Source organism: Oryctolagus cuniculus, chromosome 6, assembly GCF_964237555.1.
Source record: "Oryctolagus cuniculus chromosome 6, mOryCun1.1, whole genome shotgun sequence".
Taxonomy (NCBI): domain Eukaryota; kingdom Metazoa; phylum Chordata; class Mammalia; order Lagomorpha; family Leporidae; genus Oryctolagus; species Oryctolagus cuniculus.
The window spans coordinates 123,335,534-123,360,651 of NC_091437.1; the positions used below are offsets into that span (position 1 = coordinate 123,335,534).

At 40.0% G+C, this 25,118-nt stretch overlaps 1 protein-coding gene across 15 annotated transcripts in view; it reads left to right on the top strand.

The window, feature by feature from the left end:
• MTDH (metadherin) overlaps positions 1-25,118 on the top strand; it is a 72,730-nt gene that overhangs the window by 16,785 nt on the left and 30,827 nt on the right. For 7 of the 15 annotated variants that reach the window (XM_051843933.2, XM_051843935.2, XM_051843940.2 and 4 more), the window contains exons 2-6: positions 830-931; positions 20,807-20,891; positions 21,635-21,811; positions 23,233-23,298; positions 24,510-24,746. In XM_051843933.2, coding sequence (XP_051699893.1) covers positions 830-931; positions 20,807-20,891; positions 21,635-21,811; positions 23,233-23,298; positions 24,510-24,746 — 667 coding nt within the window. The remainder of the gene's footprint in view (positions 1-829; positions 932-20,806; positions 20,892-21,634; positions 21,812-23,232; positions 23,299-24,509; positions 24,747-25,118) is intronic. The other 8 variants (XM_051843934.2, XM_070075340.1, XM_051843936.2 and 5 more) reach the window with 2 other exon arrangements.

Consider the following 25,118-nt stretch of genomic DNA (forward strand, 5'->3'; position numbering starts at 1 on the left):
CTAGAATACAGATACCTCGGTACCATTCTTCATACTCCTCAATCTGCTACATTTCTGGTCATAGGCCTCAGATGTGCATTTAAAAGGAACAAAAAAAAAATCTGACTAAAAGCCAGATTTGGGGATCACAGATTTGATTTTTCTTATGAACATCTTTAAGTGCTGTTATTTTGTTTTAGGAATGTTAAGAAAGCTGAGGTAGCATCTTTAAGCCAATGCAATGGGTTGATAAGGTTTCTTCATCCTAAAACAGTAGAGGCATTAAATTGTAGAATTATAGGAGACACTGGAAATCATCCAGCATTCATTTGTTTATATGTTGCATATGGCAGCTTGTGTGCTGCCCTTGAAAGAGCTGAGCAGCTACAGCAGAGATGCTATAGCACACAAAGCCCAAAATATGTTCTTTCTGGCCCTTTATAGAAAAAAAAAAAATCTGTTGAATTTTAAATAGATCAAACCTTCATTTTGTATATGGAGAAAAAGGTTCAAGGATAATGAGTGAAATGATCTGAGATTGCATAGCTAATTGGTGGGCAAAGTCCAAATACAGTTTATTTCTCCTTTTAGCTGCCTCTATTCCATTATTTTTGTAAGAGATATTGATATCTGGATGAGATGAGAAAATTTGTGGTTCAGAATTTTGTAATTATACAAAACACTGTTACTAGAGGCAGTAGTCCACAAGTCTGAGATAATATTACTATACAAAACATTTTTAATTTGGATCGGGGCAGAATTTGACTGTAGTTTATGCTTTTTCTTGAGTGTAAGACTGGTTGATCTGCCAGGCAGTGTGGTAAAATGGTTTATTTTTTTGCTTCTGCAGCCAAATGGACGGACTGTTGAAGTGGCTGAGGATGAAGTTGTTCGAACTCCTCGAAGTATAACAGCAAAACAGCCACCAGAGACAGACAAGAAAAATGAAAAGGTAAATTTGGGAGCATATGAAGTTGTATGCAGAGTTCCTAAGAAAAAAGAGTAACATATTAAAATGATGCTTTTCTGTTTTGTAAGATTGTATGTAAACCCCCATTTGAGTAAAACTAAAAATTGTATTATTCATGGTGAACAGATAGTGAAAGTTTTAAGTGTGTTGTTTGTTTTTAAAGGAAAGATTTATCACCAAGTGTTATCGCTGTGGTATTATTAAATATTCATTACACCAAAAACATTTTACTCATGACTTGAACATCTTTTGTATGAGTAAGTTTCCAGATATGTAACTCTTGTTCAAAAACAGAATTGTATTACCCTGTTAACAGTATACCTCTAGCATTAAAGCTTAGTAGAGTTGTCCACCGTTACGTTAAAGGTGATTTCTATTGTGGTGGAGACATAATTGTCTACATGTTGGACACAGTGTAACTGTATTTAACAAATGAAAATGTTCTTTAATCAAATCATTTTAAAAAAAGATTTATTTATTTGAAAGGCAGAAATACAGAGGAAGGGGGGGGGGGAGAGATCCCTCTTCCTTCTGCTGGTTCACTCCCCAGGTGGCCGTAATGGCTGGGCTTGGGCCAAGCCAACACCAGGAGCTCAGAACTCCATCCAGTCTCACACCTGGGTGGTAGAGACCTAAGTACTCAGGGCTGCTTTCCTTGGCACATCAGCAGGGATCGGAAGCAGAGCTGGCGTCTCAAGTGGCAGCTTAACCCACTGCACCACAACATTGGCCCAAGTCTCTATTAAGAGGTCTGGTTGTACACTTTAGCTTGGGTGGGAGGTTTTCCCTTTAAGACAATCTGTTGTAGCCTATAAATGGTACATTCCTGGGATTTTGTTAATTTTCCAGCTGTCTATGTTAAAAGAACTTTTACTTAACTTAATCTATTTTAGAAGTAGGCAAAATAAATCCTTAATAGTGGTTTTTTTCTGCTGGGGAGAGACGTTACTGAATTCCATCTTAGCCGCTTAATTACCTCCCCCTTTTTTCACTTTATACATGTATAACTGTTTCAGGCAGAAAAATTTTCAACTACCGCAGGTGAGCAGCTGGTTTCTAGGAACCAGGGTATAGCAGCTCCAGCCCCCCCGAATGGTGATGTGAAATGGTTGCTCTGGTTTCTGAACACTTGGAATTTCAAAATGTCTTTGAACAATTGGTGAGTTAGTTATTCTCCCAAAACCAGTGAAATTGGTCTAGGGCCAAGAAAACTATAGGTAGTAGCTTGATGTAAAGGAGGGTTGTAAGAAAGAATTAAATTTATGTCTGACTTTGCCTTTGGCAAAAAATTAGTAAATGACTTTGATTAACAAATGAGTATGTAATTTAAGGACTGCAAGTTTTTGGGGTGAATAGTTGATATGTCTGATACTGATTTACATATCTCCCACCTAGTGTTTCCTTGCTGTTGGACTTCCTCTGTGTTAATAAGCATTTTGTGCTTAATCCTTCTTCCACTCCCTGAATTATCCTGAAAAAAGTCAATAGTTAGAATAATTAATGAACTTCTGTTATTCTTGATCAGTTAGTCATATGTTACAAAGTGTAAAATCACACTTTAACATTTATAATCGTTTATAATGATTATTTTGGAGTTTCTCATGATTAGAAATACATATTAGTCAACACATATTAGATATACTAAAGCAGGCATCATGTAAGGTGAGGTATATATATGAATATATCTACATAATACCCAGTAGACAACTTACTAAACTCTAAGTATACTTTTAAGACATTACAGGGGCTGGTGCTGTGGTACAGTGGGTAAAGCCACCACCTGCAGGGCCGGCATCCCATATGGGTGCCAGTTCGAGTCCCGGCTGCTCCACTTCCAATATAACTCTCTGCTATCGCCTGGAAAAGCAGTAGAAGATGGCTCAAGTCCTTGGGCCCCTGTACCCACGTTGGGGACCCAGAGGAAACTCCTGGCTTTGGATCAGTGCAGCTCTGGCCATTGTGGCCATCTGGGGAGTGAACCAGCAGATAGAAGACCCCCCCCCCCCCCCCGCCTCTCTGTAATTCTGCCTTTCAAATAAATAAATTAAAAAAAAAAACCACCTTATAGACATTGTTTTATTTATCCTCATAAAACTTTTTTTTTTTTTTTTTTTTTTTGAGATTTATTTATTTGAAAGGCAGAGTGGCAGAGATCTTCCATCCTCTGGTTCACTCCCCAGATGTCCACAACAGCCGTTCTGAGTTAGGCTGAAGCCAAAAGCCAGAAACTCCATCCAGAACTCCCACAAGCAGAACCCAAGTACATGGGCTGTCCTTTGCTGTCTTCCTCAGCACATAAGCAAGAAACTAGACCCTAAGTGGAAGAACTGGGACTCACACTGGCCCTGCAATATAGGACGTAGGCATACGAAGCAGCATATTTTTTTTTAAAAGATGCATTTATTTATTTGAAAGGCAGAATTACAGAGAGAGAGAGAGAGAGATGGAGATCTTCTATCCACTGGTTTGCTCCCCAAAAGGCCACAATGGCCAGGACTGGGCTGGTCTGAAGCCCAGAAGCATCTTCTAGGTTTCCCATGTTGGTGCAGGGGCCCAAGTACTTGGGCTTTTCACTGCTTTCCCAGGCACATTAGCAGGAAGCTGGATTGGAGGTGGAGCAGCCAGGACTTGAACCAGTGCTCATATGGGATGACGGTATCACAGGCTACAGCTTTTACCCACTACACCACAGCACTAGCCCCCCAAACAGCAGTGTAACAGTCAGCACCACACATACACCCCCTCACAAGAGCTTCAAGGAGATTTCATCATACCTATCTTAAAATGGAAAACTTGGGGCTGGTGTTGTCAGATACCAGGTAAAGCCATTTGCAATGCCAGCATCCCATATGGGCATCAGTTCATGTCTTGGTTGTTCCATTTCTGACCCAACTCTTTGCTAATAGCCTGGGAAAGCAGCAGGGGCCCCTGACACCTATGTGAGAGACCTGGATGAAGCTCCTGGCTTTGGCCTGGCCAGTCCTATCCATTGGAGCCAGCTGGAGAGTGAACCAGCAGATGGAAGGTTTCTCTCTCTCTCTCTCTAATTCTGACTTTGAAATAAAAAAAAAAAAAATTTAAGATTTTGTTTATTCATTTGAGAGACTGCTTTCCCAGGCCATAGCAGACAGCTGGATCAGAAGAGGAGTAGCTAGGACACAAACCGACACTCATGGGATGCCAGTGCCACCGGCGGAAGCTTAGTCCATTGTACCTGTTAGGAAAGAGTTGCAGATTGGTGCCTCCTCTCACGGGGCACCAATATTTTAGGAAAAGAGTCACAGAATAGAGAGGAGGCAATGTATTAATTTACAGCCAGACCGAATTTATTCAGAGAAAATAAATCCATAGAGGTGGATGACCAACTGCCTGCCTGTATTTGACTCCCAGGGGCCGGGCATTTTTAAGGAGGGCTGGGGGTGGGGGTGGGAGTAGGGGGCAGCAGGTGGAGGGGAATCCTGGAACTGGGCGAGGCCTTGGGAACCTGGAAAAGAATGCAGGGTGGGGTATGAAGGCAATAGGGTGTGAGACCCAAATGAGTTTCAAGGGCAAGGAATACATTCCAAAGTTTATCTCTTTTGGGCAATGAGGGAGAATGGCTGAGCCTTATGTCCTTGTCCCATCAGTACCAAAGCGCCAGCCCCTCAAATTTTAAAAATATTTTTTAAAAAATGAGAAACCTGAGTCTTAAGTATAAAAGTACTATAAGTTGGGGCTGGTGCTGTGGCATAGTGGGTAAAGCTGCCTCCTGCACTGCCATCATCCCACATGGGCGCAGGTTCAAGTCCCAGCTTCTCCACTTCCGATCCAGCTCTCTGCTATGGCCTGGGAAACCAGTAGAAGATGGCCCAAGTCTTTGGGCCCCTGCACCCACATGGGAGACCGGAAGAAGCTCCTGACTCCTGGTTTCAGATCAGTGCAACTCTGGCTGTTACAGCCAATTGGGGAGTGAACCAGCAGGTGGAAGAATCTATCTATCTATCTCTCTCTCTCTCTCTCTCTTTCTCTCTCCTTCTCTAACTGACTTTCAAATAAATAAATAAATCTTTTTTAAAAGGAATACTATCAGTTGTAACCCAGACCCATATCAAAGTCTGCAGTTTATACTCCCCTGTGTTTCTGATCCTCTCAAAAACTTTGCTAGGCAGATAGCAGTAGTCCCATTTTACAGGTAAGGGCTCCAAAGTGTAGGCTTTCATGATTTCATACAATTTCTGAGCTAGGATTTGAACCCATCTTATTCTGACACCAAAGTCTCTGCTCCTGTTATTACCTGACAGTACCACCTTTCAGTTCTTGCTTTTTCAGTACAAAGCTTCAACCTTTGGTTTGTTGACTTAGTTGATTTGACTTTGGTTTTTTGGTGTTTTTCCTTTTTCAACTTGAGAGACAGAGCGCCCATCTTCTGGTTCATTCCCCTAAATGCTCACAATGGCAGTGATTGGGCCCATTGAAGCTGGGAGCCGGGGATTCAATATAGATCTGCCACATTGGTGGCAGGAATCCAACTACTTGAGCCATCAGTAATGCTACCTCCCAGGGTCTGCAACAGCAGGAAACTGGAATTGGGAGCTGGAGACAGGACTTAGTATCCTAATAATAGGCTAAATGCCCAGCCCTGGTTTGACTTTTTAAATAAAGTCATGCTGTGCCTCATGCCTGATGTTCCTTTTTGCCATCTGGAATCTAGAATTTATGCTTTTTAACTTGATTCAGCCCAAGTAACTCATTTCAGTTCTTTTTTTATGTTGCACTGTGTATGTTTCTGTGTCTCAAATAGGTGATTTATGCACCTTAGTGTTCATTGTCATATATTGTTTAACTCTCAGAACCACATATTGGGCACTTGGGAAAATACAATTTTTCCCCATAGAGTAATTGTGCTCTAAACTGTGACATTCGTTACCCTGTCCTGCCAGTTGGGTAAGCCTTACAGACAGAACTTTGTCTGGAAATTCTGTGATAAGAGCTGTATATCCTAGGTCTATAAAGTGTAGTTTTCTAGGTCTCTACTTATTATGAAGGTCAGTGCTTCATTGATGCTTGTCTCTTATAAAATACACATAGGAGGACCATTAATCAGGCTGAATGCATTGTGTTAATAGATATCAAAGGGAATAAAGAGAAATACAAGATTCTTTACCCTCCAATAAATTACAGTCTAGTTAAGGAAAGACAAAGAGAAGATACTAAGTAATATCAGGCATTAGGTGCCAAGTATTAACAATAGAAAGGTTATTTTACTTGGGTAGCCAGAAGAGCCTGGTTTTATTGATATGATATTTCAGTAAGCAGAAGGTGGGGAGTGGGCAATTTTGAAAGGGGAGAGAAATGCGCACAGATATTATTTAGATGAAACAAGTGAACATATGCCAGCATACTTGAGGGAAAGCCCTAGATAAGCTTTACTGGTCAGAGTACAATAGTTATAGGAAAAAAACTTAGATATGTTCAGCTGTTAGATGTGTTCAGCTGACAGTACCATTTATAATTAATGAAGCAATTTTGCATTTATGTTTGTAAGGGTCTGAATTGAAGTAAATGTATAAAGATTGCTAGTAAGAGAAACTACAGTAGCAGATTGTATAAAATTTGGTCACCACCAGGTTGGTTTTCAAGATAAAGTCAATGATTTAGCCCTGAAATCCTGATATCCTTCATTATAAGTATTATTAATAAGTTCTTACATTTTTATTATGCTACACATTATATAAACTTTTTTACATCTCAATCCTGTTGAACAACTCTGGGGGGATATTATAATTCATTTGGATAGCCCAATAAAAATAATAGTGAATTCCCCAAGAGCATGTAGCTAGTAAGTCATGCTGCTTCACTTTCTCTAAAGAAGCAGTTCTCAAACTGTGGTCAGTTGAACCTCTGGGAACAAGCCCCAGGATCCCTTTTATTGGGTCCCTGAAGATAAAACTATTTTCCTGATAACTAAAACAGTATTTTCCCTTTAACTGTGTTGCTGCTTGCGCTAATGGTGCAAAAGCAATAATGAATAAAGCTGCTGACGGCCTTAACATGAATCAAAACAGTGACACCATACTACCAGTAGTCCTTGTACTCTTTGCTGTCTTCCACTCACAGTTTTTGGAAAGGAAAAAAAAATGTAATTTCACCTAAGAATGTCCTTGCTGATGCAGTGAAAATGATTATTAATTTTGTTAAATCTCAGTCTGTGAATGCATACTTTTTAATTCCATGTGTGAAATGGGAAAGATGCATAAAGTATGCTGCATATGAATGATGGTTGTCCTGAGCCACTTGTTACTTCAGGTTTACTTGAAAGACTGATGGATAAAACCATAATTATTTAGACTTGGATATTTCTCTACTGTTTTCTCCTGGGACAGGCATTGTGGCACAGCTGGTTAAGCCATCACTTGTAATGCCGGCATACCATATCATTGCTGGTTTGAGTGCACTGCTCTTCCGATCCAGCTCCCTGCTAATGTGCCTGGAAAAGCAGCGGATGGGCCAAGAACTTGGGATCCTGCAACCCATGTGGGAGACCAAGATGGAGTTCCTGGCTCCTGTCTTCAGACTGGCCCAGCCTTGGCTATTACAGCCTTTCAGGGAGTGGACCAGCAGACTAGCAGATAGAAAATCAATCTATTTGTGTGTGTGTGTGTGTGTGTGTGTGTATCTTTATCTGTCTTTCTGTGCCTTTTAAATAAATCAGTTAATTAAAAAAACAAAAGCCACTGCTTGAGATGCCCACATTTCTTATTGGGCATCTCTACTTCAAATCAAGTCCCTGCTAATGTGTATCTTGGTTGGGTGAGACATATCAGACAATGGCTCAAGTATTTGAGTCCCTACCACCACATAGGTCTCCCGACCACGATGGAGTTCCTGACTCTCAGCTTTAGCCTGGCCCAGGCTGTTAGGGGCATTGGGGAAGTGAACCAGCACTAGAAGATCTATCTCTATATCTCTTTGTCTTTCAAGTAAATAAAAATAAACATTAAAAAAAAAAAAAAGGATGATCCTGTTACATCAAGGAAAACAACTGATAGTATATGTTATAAATGATAAAATTGTTTCCAAATAAAAATTGGAAATTTGTGTCTGCTTTTATGAGCTTGACACCTTCCTAGTATTTAAAGAATTTCTGATAATAGCAGTTGTGATATTAACAAATGAGATTTTGTGGGAAAAATATAAAGTAGAATGTTTTCACATTTTGGAAAATATGCATAACTTAGTAAACCAGTATTTCTCAGTTGACCAGTGCTTGCATATTGGAAAATCACTCATTAAAGTGCAAAATAGGCTAATTGGAATTATTGTAATCAAGTGTGGAAAGTTCATTGATGCCATTTCAGATTCCATATTGCAACAACTATTAAAAACTACCACTTGGTGAGTTTTTTTCCTCCCTCTACCAAAAACCCTTCATACCTTCCCAGTGCTCTTAGAAAATATTCCACAACCTTGAACATGACCTTTTAAAAGCTATACATGTGTCACAGTCTCATCTCCCACTTCTTAGCCTCTCTAAGCCCCAGCCACCTTGGTTTTCTTTCTTATTTTGCTAAGCAGTTTATGATTTTAGTGTACTTACAGAGCTGGTTAGTTATCACCACATTCTAACTTTAGAACATTTTTCCACTCCTCCACTGATTCCCAGCCCCTGACAACTACTAATCTCCGGTGTACCATCAAGGAAAAATACCCACAGTCATCTGAACTATTAAAACATGCATTTTGCAGTTATATATCCTTGTATTTACAGCCACATTTTGTTCATGTGCTTCAGTCAAAAACAACATGTGACAATAAAATGAATAAAAAAGCAGATACATGAATCTGTCTTAAGCCAGACATTAAAGATATTTGTGAAATGTAAAATATGCCATTCTTTACATAAAAATGTTTTTGAAAATGTTGATTTACATAGATACATAATTCATTTATTATGTTTACTTTGAAATTGTATATCTAAATTTTTTAGTTTAAATGTATACTCATATAAACAAAGGCACTCTGACATCCTCAATACATTATATTAATTTGAAGGTATATTCTGTGACCAAGAAGTTTAAGAATTGCTGCTTTAGGAATGATGAGCATCTAGAAGGACCAAAATAATACCCTGGCAGCTGACATTTAAACAGACATAAACTAGAGCGGTTCTTAGCAAAACAGAGAATACCTGCATGCCCAAACAGCCTATATAATGCATCTTATAAACTATGATTCTGGGGCCAGTGCTGTGACTTAGAGAATCAAACCTCCACCTGCAGTGCTGAAATCCCTTGTGGGCTCCAGTTCGAGTCCCAGCTGCTCCACTTCCAATCCAACTCCCTGCTAATGCACCTGGGAAAGCGGTGGAAGATGACCCCAAGTACTTGGGCCCCTGCACCCACATGGGAGACCTAGAAGAAGCTCCTGGGTTTGGATCAGTCCAGCCCTGGTCCTTGCAGCCATTTGGGGAATGAACCAGTAGATGGAAGATCTCTCTCTTTATCTCTCTCTCTCTCTCTCTCCACCCCCCCCTTCCCTCCCTCCCTTCTTCCTTTTCTCTGTATATCTCTGCTTTTCAAATAAGTAAATAAATCTTTTTAAAAAAAATAAGAAATAGGGGCTGGCTCTGTGGCGTTTCTGGTAAAGCTGCCACCTGCAGTGCCAGCATCCCATATGGGGGCCAGTTCGTGTCATGGCTGCACCACTCCTGATCCAGCTCTCTGCTGTGGCCTAGGAAAGCAGTAGAAGATGGCCCAGGTGATTGGGCCCCTGCATCCACATGGGTGACCAGGAGGAGGCTCCTGTCTCCTGGCTTCGGTAGCTCCGGCTGTTGCGGCCAACTGGGGAGTGAACTAGCGGATGGAAGACCTCTCTCTGCCTCTCCTTCTCTCTCTGTGTAACTCTGACTTTCAAATGAATAAATAAATCTTAAAAAAAAAAAAAAAAAAAAGAAAGAAAGAAAGAAAGAAACTAAGATTTTGGGCCAGTATTGTGGAATAATGGGTTAAGCCCCTGCCTGTGACTCCAATATCGTATGTGTGTGGAAAGTATCTCTGTTGATTTGATATCTCATTGTCTTTGTAACTCGGCCTTTCAAAAAATGATTCTTTTTAAAAAATGAGTAAAGATAAGCTTTAAGACCAGATTGACAAACCATGGCCAAATCTGGCTCTCTGCCAGTTTTTGTAAATAATTTTATTTGAATGCAACCATACTTATTTATTGTCTGTGGCTGCTTTTGTACTACAACAGCAGAGTTAGGTGACTGCAATAGAAGCCTTAGGACCAGCAAAGCCTAAAATATTTACGGTCTGTGCCACAACTCCCCTTCCTGTTTGGCTGAACCCCGGTCTAAACTCATTGTAGTCCTTTGGATTCATTAAAATGTTTTATCTGGAGTGCTTTGATTTGGTTTGATTCTATGGCTCTTGGACTCGACCTTTTGGGCCTATGTCCTTTGTACCACAAAATCACTAGCCTCGTGATTTCTTTGGTTCCCCCACAAAGAATTTAGTTTTCAGAGCTCCCTTTCAGGTAAACAAATCCATTTTCTGTAAAAGACAGTGTCTTTCCAAGGAAGCTTCATATTTTTTTTTTGCCCACAGACTACTGTCCAAACTCCAGATAGAAGAATTGAGACCAGAACCAAGATTTCTACCCCAGTCCGTTGTTTTTTACCCTACCATGGTTGTACCAGACAGGAAGTTGCAAGAAGAGATTGAAGCACAGTGAAATGGTGAATTTGGTGTTTTATGTATTTGAAAGACAGAGCAAGTAAGACAGAGAAGGGAAAGCACTCCCATCCACTGATTCACTCCTCAGATGCTCACAGTGATGGAGTGCTGGGGTGTGAGGACTGGTGTTGGTGAGAAGCCAGAAGCTGGAAAATCAATCCAGGTCTCCCATGTTAGGAACCCAAATACTTCAGCCATCACTGCCACCTCCCATGGTCCCCTCCGTGTATTTGATTTTTTTAAAGATTTATTTATTATTTGAAAATATTATTATTATTAAAATTTATTATATGAGGCCAGGGGGGTGGTGGATCTTCCATCTGCTGGTTCACTCCCCAGTTGGCTGCAACGGCCAGAGCTGCACCTATGGAAAGCCAGGAGCCAAGAGCTTTTTCCAGGTCTCCCACGCAGGTGCTGGGGCCCAACAACTTGGGCCATCTTCTGCTGCTTTCGCAGGCCATAGCAGAGAGCTGGATCAGAAGTAGAGTGGTTGGGACTTGAACCAGCGCCCATATGGGATGCCGGCACTGCAGATGGCACCTTTACCTGCTGCGCCACAGTGCTGGTCCTGTGTATTTGATCTTAAACATGCCAAAATTAAATGAGAATGGGGTCTCAATGTAGAATTTGTTATTATATCTTAACGAGGAGACACGTATATGGGAAAGAGTTCAGGGCTAGATAAAACGTGTTCTTTAGGAAGATTTCTTACAAATATTTTAAGCATACTGCTTATACCGTAGACTGTGCCTTATGAAGCTACTCCAGGCATATTCAAATAACTTAATGACTTGAGTGATGGATCAACTATGCACATACAATAGCTCAGATTTTATTTGAGTAGGAGGACAGAGTGAAAGTGACGTGGACAGGGCTATGTTATACAGTCAATTTTTAGTCTTGCATAAACCAAATGGTAATTGAATATTTTCTATGTGAAGGGTATTGTTCTAGCACTGGGATTACAATGGTTGATAAAACAAGAATCCCTACTCTAATGAAGCTTAATGGAGAAAACAACTATTAAAAAAAAGCATATTCTCTAAAGTCAGATGCTAAGTGCTGTGAAAGAAAACAGTTTAAGGAGACAGAAGTAAAGTACAGGTTGTAGGCACTTCCCTGCACCTGAAATTCTGTTCCTGCTTCTTCCATTCAGGAAAGTATCACAGTTGTATAAAGTGGAATAATCTTGAATCTAGTTTAAATTATACCACACACACACACACACACACAAGAGGAAAGAAATCAGTTGCAAATGTTTCTACCTTTAAAAAAAAAAATTGTGGAGCCAGCGCTGTGTGTAGTGGGTTAAGCCTCTGCCTGTGGTGCCAGAATCCCATATGAGCACTGGTTCTAGTCACGGCTGCTCCTCTTCCATTCCAGCTCTCTGCTAAGGCCAGGGAAAGCAGTGGAAGATGGCCTAACTGCCTGGGCCCCTGTACCTGCATAAGAGACCCAGAAGAATCTCCTGGCTCCTGACTTTGGATTGGCTCAATGACTTTAGATTGGCTCAGCTCTGGCCATTGAGGCCATCTGGGGAGTGAACCAGATGGAAGACTTTCTCTCTCTCTCTCTCTCTCTCTGCCTCTGCCTCTTCCTTTAACTCTACCACTCAAATAAATAAATAAAACCTTTAAAAAATTGTAACACTTTTCACAAAATGTCCAGATAATTCCTGACATTATATCACAGTTACTAAGGTTGAAACTACTGGTATAGACAGAGAAATAAAACTAGTATGCCTCTTGATCCATCCAACCTGTGAATGTGATGAAATAAGTGAGAAAAATAAATAGTACCACACACAGAGCTATATAAAATAGAGACTTGTATATTTCTTTGAGCAGAAAGTACATGAAATTGACTCTAAAAACAATGGTTCCCAGACTTTTTGAAGGGCAGCTGCTAAAAATTTCAAAATAAATGGTACTAACAACTTAATTTTGTCAGGTGCATTTTTAAAAAATTCTCAGTTACAAAAATGAAAGGAATTTCAACACAATGGAGGTAGAAAGGACAAAAATCTCAGAAAATAGGCTAGTTTTTGTCATGGGTAAGTGAAAAACTGTATACAATAGCCATTACTCTGCAAACCAGAGCATCACAGTAACCATTTTTTTTAAAGATTTTATTTATTTATTTATTTGAAAGAGTTGCACAGAGAGAGGAGAGAAAGAGAGAGAGAGAGAGAGAGGTCTTCCATCCGATGTTTCACTCTAATTGGCCACAGCAGCCTGCGCTGCACCGGTCAGGAGCCAGGAGCTTCTTCCGGGTCTCCTGTTCAGGTGCAGAGGCCCAAGGACTTGGGCCATCTTGTACTGCTTTCCAGGGCTGTGGCAGAGAGCTGGATCGGAAGTGAAGCAGCGGGTCTTGAATCAGCACCCATATGGGATGCCAGTGGTTCAGGCCAGGGCGTTAACCTGCTGCACCACAGCGCCGGGCCCATAAAGATTTTATTTATTTTTTTATTTTCTTTATTTATTTGAGAGGTAGAGTTACAGACAGTGAGAGGGATAAACAGAGAGAAAGGGCTTCCTTCCGTTGGTTCACTCCCCAGATGGCCACAAGGGCCAGAGCTGCACTGATCTGAAGCCAGGAGCCGGGTACTTCTTCTTGGTCTCCCACGCGGGTGCAGGGACCCAAGCACTTGGACCATCTTCTACTGTTTTCCTTGGGCCCTGTATCCACATGGGAGACCTGGAAGAAGCTCCCGGCTACCTGCTCCTGGCTCCTCGCTCCTGGCTTCAGATTGGTGCAGCTCTGGCTGCTGTGGCCAATTGGGGAGTGAACCTGTGGACGGAAGACCTCTCTCTGCTTCTCTCTCTGTATAACTCTGCCTTCCAAATAAATAAATCTTTAAAAAAAAATAGTATTGGGCCTGGCACCATGGCTTAGCGAGTAAAGCCGCTGTCTGCAGTGCCAGCATCCCATATGGGTGTCAATTCAAGTCCTGTCTGCTCTGCTTCAATCCTGCTCTCTGCTATGGCCTGAGAAACCAGTGGAAGATGGCCCAAGTTCTTGGGCCTCTGCACCACGTGGGAGACCCAGAAGAAGCTCCAGGTTCCTGACTTCAGATCAGTGCAGCTTCAGCCATTGTGGCCATTTGAGGAGTGAACTAGCAGATGGAAGACCTTACCCTCTCCCTCTCCCTTCTTTCCCCCCTCCCTCCATCCTCCACCCCTCTCTCTGCCTCTGCCTCTCTGTAACTCAGCCTTTCCAATAAATAAATCTTTAAAAAAAAATTAGTGCCATGGGTCTGGCATCTGGCGGGATGCTGGTTTCCCATATGAATGCTGATTTGAGCCCAATGCAGCTTGCAGCTAATGCACCTGGGAAAAGCAGTGGAAGATGGCTCTGCTACTCACATGGGAGATCTGGATGGAGTTCCAGGTTCCTGGCTTTGGCCCTGCCCATCCATGGCATTGTGAGCATCTGGGGAGTGAACCAGCGGGTAGAAGATAACTGTCCCTCTCTGCCTCCCTCCTTCCTTCTCTGTAACTCTGCCTTTCAAATAAATAAATAGATCTTTAGGGAAAAATGAGTTTCATAATTTAGGAGCATGGCTAATGATATGTGCCATTTGGATCTCTCCCCCTCAAAAAAATGACACTATTATTTATTTGAAAAGGAGAAAGAGACAGAAAAGAGATCTTCCATCCTCTGGTTGATTCCCCAAATGGCCACAACAGCCAGGCCTGGACCAAGCCATAGGCACAACTCAGTCTGGGTCTCCCACATCTTAAGTACTTGAGTCATCATTGCTGCCTCCCAGAGTATGCATTAGCAAGATTGTAGAATCACAGACAGAGCCAGGACAGGATCCCAAGCACTCCTAAATGTGATGCAGGTATCCCAAGTAGTATCTTAACCACTGTGCCAAATGTCTACCTCTAGATTAATGATAATATTTAATACCAAGTATTAAAATGAAGAAATTTAGAAGTTACTAAAAAAATGGTTCATTCATTCACATTGCTCTCACTAAAACATTTTATAAAATGTGTAACCGGGCCGGCACTGCGACTCACTAGGCTAATCCTCCACCTTGCAGCGCCAGCACACCGGGTTCTAGTCCTGGTCGGGGTGCCGGATTCTGTCCCAGTTGCCCCTCTTCCAGGCCAGCTCTCTGCTGTGGCCAGGGAGTGCAGTGGAGGATGGCCCGAGTACTTGGGCCCTGCACCCCATGGGAGACCAGGATCAGTACCTGGCTCCTGCCATCGGATCAGCGTGGTGCGCCGGCCATTGGAGGGTGAACCAACGGCAAAAGGAAGACCTTTGTCTCTGTCTCTCTCTCTCACTGTCCACTCTGCCTGTCAAAAAAAAATTTAAAAAAAAAATGTATAACCATCACTATGAAAGGAAATATATAAAATTTGTAAAATAAATATTTTGGGGAATATGCTTAGTTTTTCCCCAGTGAAGTATGAAAACAATAGCAAACCTCTATCTGACATGCCTACTTAACTATTTCAGTGAGTTACCACATTCATATTTTTCATACATGGATAACCAGGTGGCTGTTTGTGCTCCTTATTTGTATAGTTTGGATAACTCCTTCTAATGAAATTTTAAAATTTTCTAAACTTGAGGCAGTTTAAAGCTGTCGCCTGCAATGCCCACATCCCACATGGACACCAGTTGGTGTCCTGGCTGCTCTACTTCCAATTTCCTTGCCTGCTAATGTCCTGGGAAAAGCAACAGGACTTGGGCCTCTGCCACGCAAGTGGGAAACCCAGATGAAGCTCCTGGCTTCACCCTGGCCCAGCCCCAGGCATTGAAGCCATCTAGGGAGTGAACCAGCCAATAGAAGGTCTCTCTGTCTCCACTTCTCTCTGTAACTCTTTCAAATAAATAAATGTTTTAAAAAAGAAAAAAGATGGGGCCGGTGCTGTGGTGTCGTAGGCTAAGCCTCCACCTGCAGCGCCGGCATCCCATTTCCTCTTCAAATCCAGCTCCCTGCTTATGGGCTGAGAAAGCAGCAGGGATGCCCCAGATGCTTAGGCCTCTGCACCCACGTGGGAGACCCGGTTGAAGTTCCTGGCTTCTGATTGGCCCAGCTCTGGCCATTGCAACCGTTTGTGTGGAGTGAGCCAGCAGATGGAAGACCTTTCTCTCTCTCTCTGTCCCTCTTTGTCTATAACTCTGCCTCTCAAATAAATAAATCTTTCAAAAAAAATTTCTAAACTTCATACTCATCATAATTTCCTAAGGAATTATCAGTCTATCTTATATCTATTATTTAGCAGTGTTGGAAAATAGTAATAGTAAATCCAATGACTATCGGGACCTCTTCATTGTTTAGATTTAAAAGAATAGGGCCATTTTTTGTTCAACTGCAAGTATTATTTTAGGTTCCAATACACTGAATACCTATTGTGTAAGTGTGTATTCATTGTTCATTTAATTACTTCCTCTCAGAAGTGTTGGGGAGGATGTCTCACATACATATACATGTACATAAATGTATACACATACTCAACGTGGATAAACATTTTTTCTAGTGGAACTATTATCAGAAGACAATGTGAAATTGTAAAGGAAGCCAATAGGATTTTTAGGAACACTTGTGATATAGTCAGTGATAACTGTTTGAACCAAAGTTTTTGGTTTAGGGTTTGTTTACCCTGCTAGACAGACTCCATTCATGAAGCATTCTATTGAGAATATAGTGAAATATCTTTTAATCTCTTGTTTTCAGTAACTTCATATTATTATTAGAAATGTCATAAGGAAGTCTGTGACAGATGGTCAGATTATGAGTTTTCAGTGTTTAGATATACAAGATTATATGTATTTATGGGAAAAGAATGGGTCCAAATGACAGAAATAAAGCAGATGGAGTGGAACTTGAATTGGGTTAGAAAAATGGGTACAGGTCATTTCATGCATTCATCATAGGAAAGCAGATGATTCAAGGTACTAAGAAAAACACCCTATTTGGACTCCAGATTCTGTCCCGGTTGCTCCTCTTCCAGTCCAGCTCTCTGCTGTGGCCCAGGAGGGCAGTGGAGGATGCCCCAAGTGCTTGGGGCCCTCCACCCACGTGGGAGACCAGGAGGAAGCACCTGGCTCCTGGCTTCAGATCGGCGCGGCACGCCTGCCCTAGTGGCCATTTGGGGGGTGAACCAATGGATGGAAGACCTTTCTCTCTGTCTAACTCTGCCTGTCCAAAAAAAAAAAAAAAGAAAGAAAGAAAGAAAAGAAAAGAAAAGAAAAGAAAAGAAAAGAAAAGAAAAGAAAAGAAAAACACCCTATACGCTGGCTGCTGCACTTTGTTCTGAAGAGAAAATCTACAGTCAGCATAGCTTGGGCAAAGATAGGAATGTACGGAGAGGTATCAGTCTTGTAGGAGCCAAATGGTTGTATGTGTAAATAAAAGAATATAAGGTGGAGATCAGTTTGTGGAAGACCTTGTGTGTCATAATGAAGTTAGTGTCTGTAGGTAGTAGGAAATATCTATGGGTTTTTTTTAGTGAGAATGAAAATTAATTGGACTAGTATAGATATGTTGGGAGATAAGTATTTGAAAGGAAGGCCTTAAAGATAAGAATTTCTCCTGATATCTGATTTTCATTTCTTCTATTAATTATAGCACAGTTGTTAGTAGACTTTTACTCAATTCTGTTTATATATCTCCTAAGACAATGTGTGACACATAGTAGCTATTTTATAAATCTTGTTTGCATGAAGATCATCACAAAGAAGGCTAGTGATAATCTACCCCACCTCCATGTTTCCTTAAATAGCCTTAGTAGAAGTGGAGCCACTTAGAAATAAGACATTCAATGCAATCAGATGGCTGGGGCAAATAATAGTACAACCACACACAGCTACTCCACTTCTGATTCAGCTTCCTGCTGATGCACCTGGGAAGCCACATGATGACCCAAGTACTTGGATTCTTGTCACACACATGAGAGAGACCCGGATGGAGTTCCTGGCTCCTGACTTCTGTCTTGACCAGACCTGGCTCTAGCAGGTATCAGGAGAGTGAACCAGCAGATGGAAGATGTGTCTCTCCCTTTCTGTCTCTTGTCTCTTAGACAGTCCAGACCTGGCTGTAGCAAGTATTAGGAGAGTGAACCAGTAGATGCAAGGTCTGTCTCTCCTTCTATCTCCTCTCTAAGATAGATAGATAAATCTTGGGGGGGCGGGGGAAAAAAAAAAAAAAAAGATGGCCTGCAAAGTCTAAAATGGTTCCTATTTGGTTCTTTAAAGAAAAGGCTTGCTGCCCCTGATCTAGACTGGAATTAACAGGTGTTCTGAGTAGTTATGATAGAGACACAGAAGTAGATTTGTGGTTGCCGGAGGGATGGGGAATGAGTGGTAATGGTTACAGAGTTTCTTTTTGAGAGTAAAGACAATAATGGTGATTAGCTGTGCAACCTCAGATACTTAAAAGCCTGAATTATATATACTTTTAAAAGTATGAATATTATAATATATGGAAAATATCTCAATTTTTTTTAAATGGGTATGGGTGGGGCCAGTGCTGTTGGCAGCAGGTAAAGCTGCCGCCTGCAGTGCCAGCATCCCATATGTACACTGGCTCAAGACCTGGCTGCTCCACTCCTGATCCAGCTCTCTGCTGTGACCTGGGAAAGCAGTAGAAGATGGCTCAAGTCCTTGGGCCCCTGCACCCGCATGGGAGACCCGGAAAACACTCCTGGCCCCTGGCTTCAAATGGGCTTAGCTCCAACCATTGCCTCTGCCTCTCTGTAGCTCTGCCTTTCAAATAAATAATTTTTTTTTAAGTGGGTATGGGGACCAGTGTTGGCATAGCAGGTTAAGCCTCCACCTGCAACACCAGCATCCCATATGGGCACTGAGTTCAGGTCCCAGTTGCTCCACTTCAGATCCAGGTCTCTGCTAATACACTAGGGAAAGCAGTAGAAGATGGCCCAAGTGTTTGGCCCCCTGAACCCACGTGGAAGGCCTGAAAGAAGCTCCTGGCTCCTGGCTTTGATAGACTCAGCTCTGGCCATTGCAGCCATTTGGGAAGTGAAGCAATGTATGGAAGATCTCTCTCTATTTCTCTCTCTCTCTCTCTCTCTCTCTCTCTGACTCTGCCTTTCAAATCAACAAAATAAATTTTTAAAAAATCTAAAAAATGTTAGAGTGGTTATGAACCTGGTTCATTAGATATAATAAAGCAGTGCCTTAGCCGGCGCCGTGGCTCAATAGGCTAATCCTCCACCTTGCGGCGCCGGCACACCGGGTTCTAGTCCCGGTTGGGGCGCCGGATTCTGTCCCGGTTGCCCCTCTTCCAGGCCAGCTCTCTGCTATGGCCAGGGAGTGCAGTGGAGGATGGCCCAGGTGCTTGGGCCCTGCACCCCATGGGAGACCAGGAAAAGCACCTGGCTCCTGGCTCCTGCCAGGATCAGCGCGGTGCGCCGGCTGCAGCGGCGGCCATTGAAGGGTGAACCAGCGGCAAAGGAAGACCTTTCTCTCTCTCTCTCTCTCTCTCACTGTCCACTCTGCCTGTCAAAAAAAAAAAAAATAAAGCAGTGCCTTAAACATGCTACAAGCTAATGATAATGAGAACATGCAAAGAAACAAATGCAAGTCAATTATGAGAACAGTAAAAGAAATAGTTTTTTCTAATATATATTCCATTGAGAGACAGTCACCTTTAAGAAATCATGCCACTTGAGAATACAGTCATCCTCAGTGTCAGTGGGGAATTGGTTCCAGGGCATTACTCTGAAACCAAAATCGAGAATGCTCGACTCCCTTATATAAATTGACATAGTATTTGAATCTCACCTTCTACCATGACCTCCCATATACTTTAAGTCATCTCTCCATTACTTATAATACCTAATACAATACAAATAGTTCTACTGTATCACTTAGGAAATAATGACCCACAGAAAAGTTTACAAATACATAGTATGGACAATTTTTTTCCCCTCAGATATTTTCAGTCATTGGTTAGTTGAATCTGAGGATGCAGAACCCCCAGCAGATTCAGAGGCTAACTGTATTTGCAAGTTGTTGATAGGAAAAAATTAGCTGTCATTTATTGCTTTGCTCATACAAAAGGATGAGATATAAAACCTTATTTAGTTGTAAACTTAACATTCTCAGTAAGTAGCTATGAGTGAATACAAAGTATTAAGTAAAAAGAATTTTTATAAATGTTGATTATTTTCTGGGAACACTTACCTAAATATAGAAATCATGGCTTTATAGAACTTTTAGCAAATTTTTGAAAAGAGAATATATTATTTATGTTAAAACATCTGATCATATATATTTTCACATTGCTTTGAAATTGTTAAAATATTTCTTACATTAATTTGACTCTCATTGTTATCCATGGAGCATATCAACAATTTGTTTTATATGGTTCGAAAACAAATATATGACACTTTCTTTCTGAACACTGGAAATAGATTTTAGTTTTATTGGTTTGTATTATAGTATACCTTATTTATAATATAAGTTAAGATATGATGTCTAAAAGCATAAACTTTGGAGCCAAACAAGGCCTAGTTCCTAATTGCAACTTAATTTATTAACTTCGGCTGGGCATTGTTTTGGATACCCACATCCCAGATCAGAGTGCTGGTTTGAATCCCAGCTGCTCTGTTTCCAATTCAGTTTCCTGTTAATGTACCTGCTAGGCAGTGGATAATGGCTCTAGTACTTGAGTCCTTCTCACTCATGTGGGAGACCTGAATGGAGTTCCTGGCTTCTGACTTTGGTTTGGCCCAGTCCAGACTGTTGTGACCATTTGAGGAATGAACCAGCAGATGGATGAGTTTCTCTCTCCCTCTCTCTCTCCTTCTCCCCCACACTCCTGTCTTTCCCCTGTTCAAATTTTAAACAGTTCTGATTATTAAAAAAAAAGAAAAAGAAAATGCTAAATATGACTCCGTACAGCCTACTTAATATCTCTAAGTCTCTGTTTGCTCATCTCCAGGGTGATGTTTTTCTTGCCCCCTAGGAAAACTTAAGACACTAAATATAAAGTACCATTTAGTAAATGTAACCTCATATTATTGCCACTTAATATGTTTTAAAAATCAAGCATTAAATTTTTCATTTGTCAGCATCATACATTTCATTATGTATTTTACTGACTCCTATTTTTCTGAAAATATACCAAATGTTAAGTAACATTTTATTTTACTTTCAGTCAAAGAAAAATAAGAAGAAATCAAAGTCAGATGCTAAAGCAGTGCAAAACAGTTCTCGCCATGATGGAAAGGAAGTTGATGAAGGTACTTAAGCAAGGGAAAGGACTGTAGAAACCTTTTAATCCTTTTTACCAAGGTGTATTATATAAAAGCTGCATTTGTTTTACTTTATATACCTAGCTCTTTTTAATTATTACAGATTTTCATAAGCAAATCTATGATGTTATTTTAAAATTTTGTTTAAATTAAGAACCTGGTTGTGCTTTCCTTGAAGAAACTGCCTTGAAATGTAAGGTTTAAGCTCAGTATTTTGAGCAACTGAAAAGCCATTCATCTTGTCTTTGTTTCCTAGAGGTGTGGTGTGGGTTTGGTTTTTTTGTTTTGGTTTTTGGTTTTTGTTTTTTTGCGTTTTTTTTTTTTTTCTCCCTGTTAAATATATCATCCTGGAATGCTGTGTACAAAATTCTTGAGTAAGCCATTTATTATCATCACTTACACCTTTTTTCAGTGGTTTTATATAACACTCTCTCATCACCTCTACCCAGCAAAATAAAAGGATATACAAGATTCTTTATTGCTTTTTCTAAACCATAGATGACAGATTTGATTAAAAAAAAACAGCATAAATAGTAGCAGTTTGTTGCCTAAAATAACACAAGATTAGAATAGATTCATAGTATAAATTAATACAATCAGCACTCTTGGGTTTTAGCTTAATACCTAAATTTATCATGATATTTTGTATGCCCATCCCGTTTCCCCAAAAAAACTACAACTTTTTTGTCTTGCCCTTACTGAATAACATTTTTTTTCTGGGGCTATGTTAGGAGCCTGGGAAACTAAAATTAGTCACAGAGAGAAACGACAGCAGCGTAAACGTGATAAAGTGCTGACTGATTCTGGTTCATTGGATTCAACTATCCCTGGGATAGAAAATATCATCACAGTTCCCACCGAGCAACTTACAACTGCATCATTTCCTGTTGGTTCCAAGAAGAATAAAGGTATATTAGTGGAACATAAAAAAGTGGTACATCAAATCAAACTCCTTTTAATCAGATGTACAACATATCACTATGTCAGAATCTGACTGTTTTGAACTGCTAACACCATTGTGCTGATATACCCTTCTTCATGAGAATATTGTGAACCATGTGTGAATTTACCTAGCACCAGCAGCGTTACTTCTTACATATTGCCTAATGAATGGCCTATTAAATTGAAGTTTGCCTTTCTGCCTTGAGTCACATAAGAAAATGATGTTGCTTCTTTTCTTTGTGTGTATTGCTTTGCCCCAACTCTTTTGCATCTCCATTTGTTACCGTGGATAGGACATTTATTAAGTGGAATTATTTATCACCATTCTGCATGTTGAGCATTTTCATTCCAAGATGAAACAAGCATGTTCTAGTTAGTGCAGGTTCTGTCTGGACTACTTATCACCCCAGGTTTCTAAAAGTGCCATAGGTGTTTGATAATGCTAGACCAGAACTTCAAAGGTTATTTAGTCAGTCAGTGTTCTTCCTCCCAAGTTTCAGATCTTCACACACCCCATTGCTGATGGCTTCTTGCTAGCTCTTTCCAATGCCATCATTTTTACCCTGGAGATAGCGGTCTGCAAAGTGATACTGCTCAATTTGCTTCAAGAAATTGGCTTTTCTTCCTTCCTCTTTTTGCTAATGACCTTCCCACCTCCTCATCTTTCAGTTATTTCAAAACCACTTTCTTAGCCTTGTTACTTTTTACTTTTTTGCTTGATAACTTGGAATTTATTGCCATGGTATATCAGTGACTTCTACTTATTCATTTTCACTGTCACATGTTAGCTATGCTTTAGTATTTTTGTTGGTGACTCTTTTTCACTGTCTTGTGCATGCCTTCCTTGCTAGCACAATCCTATGTCATGCTGGTTTTTTGAAACATTGTGATCATTTATGCTTTTTAGTGTAAGAGAAATAGTATTTTTGTGTTACAACATGTAGTCTCACCTCTTGCCATATTTCCTAAGTCCTGGTCCCAAATACTGGCAAAGTTCTGAAGTTGATGTGTTTGCTTCCAGGACTGTTGAAAAAGGCAGCTGGTGTTGCTAGAGGTGGCAAAGTTGAATCCAATTACAGAGCCCAATTCTCCAGTTCCTACTTAACAGAATCTCGATAACCATTATAGAATAGCAAATTCCATTTATACTTGGGCAGTTTTCCAGGTCCTTAATTGGCATTTTAGTTGACTAGGAGGATGGTAACTCAGTTCCTCATGGACATGTGAAATGTGTTGTAAAATTGACTTTCTCCAGTGTAAGAATTTAGCAGTTAAAGGAGCGATTTGTGAAAGATAATAAGTAAAAATCAATTTGTATGTTACTCCTAATTTAATGTGCGTACTGGCCTATTTAGTATTAAATAAATTTTATTTCTATTTCAACCAGGTGATTCTCATCTAAATGTTCAAGTTAGCAACTTTAAGTCTGGAAAAGGAGATTCCACACTTCAGGGTGAGAGAAATTACATGTAACTTAAATTGAAGGCCCATCAGAATAGAAACTTACATACATGTCTCTTTCCTCACATAAATGACGCAGAAGGAAAGAAAAAGGCTTTAAAAATGATTTTTAATTACTAAAGTAACATAATCACAGACCAGAGATTTTGGAAAATAGATAAAAAGAAAAATCACTCTCACTTCTAACAGTCTTTGGTATGTTCTAGTTTTTTTCCCCCATATATGAAAGCAATATGCAACTTTGATTCTTATTTGCATCACTTAAGCCAATTGAGAAGGATCTTTGTTGGACATGGGTTTAATATAGGCATATATGGGATAAAAGAATTTCCCCCTGTATATTAAGAAAAAAGCCTTAGTTTGTATAATTTTTAAAATTCACTCCTTGACAGCATCGAATATTTCACAATAAATGAACTATAGTCTAATGTTATCCAGTTCTTCACAAATAGAAAGTAAATTTTATTCACTCATTCATGAAATGATTAAATTAAGTAGAGTGGTATGTCTGGCTAGAAAATAAGTATGTTATGAAACATAAATTCAGAAATGAAAAAAGCACCTTCTCATTTCAGGCTTGCAATGAAAGCATGAAGCCTTGGTTCTCAATCCTGGCTCTACATTGTTATCATAAAAAAAGTGTTAAAACAATACAATCACACGTATGTCGTGTGTACATATACATTTACACATATGAGACCTGGACTCCAACCCAAGAGAGTCTGATTTTAATTGATTCTAAGCCAAGGCAGTTCAGTCTATTTTTTTAAGAAATTTCTCAGCTGATTTTTATAAAGTGCAGCCAAGTTTTAGAACCACCGCTTTATACATATTATAATGTATAAATCTTTAAGGAAAGAACATCTAACTAAATAGAGGTCTTCATATTTATAGTGGGTGAGTATATTGAGTATACCAGAATATGTATCATTTTCCTGTTTGCTCTGTTGTACTTCCTTTGAGCAAGTCATTCTGCTGTTGAAACATCACTAGTGTATGTCTCACATTCAAACCTTCTTTAATTTTTAAATTAAAAGACATTAATGGTGATCATGTTACTTTAAAATTCTTAAATACTTAAAGGACAGTGGGGGGAGCAATGAGTGAGAAATATAAACTGAGCAATTATAGAAGTTTGAAAACATCCCAGTTTTAATACGATGTCATGTACCTGGTTTTAATCTTTATTTTCTTTTCTTTAAGTTTCTTCAGGATTAAATGAAAACCTCACTGTCAATGGAGGAGGCTGGAATGAAAAATCTATAAAACTCTCCTCACAGATCAGTGCAGGTGAGGAGAAGTGGAATTCTATTTCACCTACTACTGCAGGCAAGAGGAAAACTGAGCCATCTGCTTGGAGTCAGGACACTGGAGATGTTAATGCAAATGGAAAAGACTGGGGAAGGAATTGGAGTGACCGTTCAATATTTTCTGGCATTGGTAAGAACTGTTAAAAAAATTTTTTTAAGTTCATTTAAAATTGCTGTTCTGGTACATTTTGAATATTCCAGGAATGAAAAAATAAATCCATGAATAGAAAAGTTAGTAATTCCATGAAGATATAATAGTAATAATGAGATCATCAGAGATCCTTTGCATGGAGCAAAGTGGTAACTAAATAAGTGAATCATGATATTTATTGCTTATTCTATATATCTAGTGCTTCCATATACTTTATCACATTTGATTATCAGTGTAACAAACTGGTATGGTTGTGATGTGATAAATGTAATACATGAGCCTACTTTAAGATTAATTACAACAGCTCTGTCGAGTCTGTTTAAGTTTATAGCATCTATTTATAGACTATTT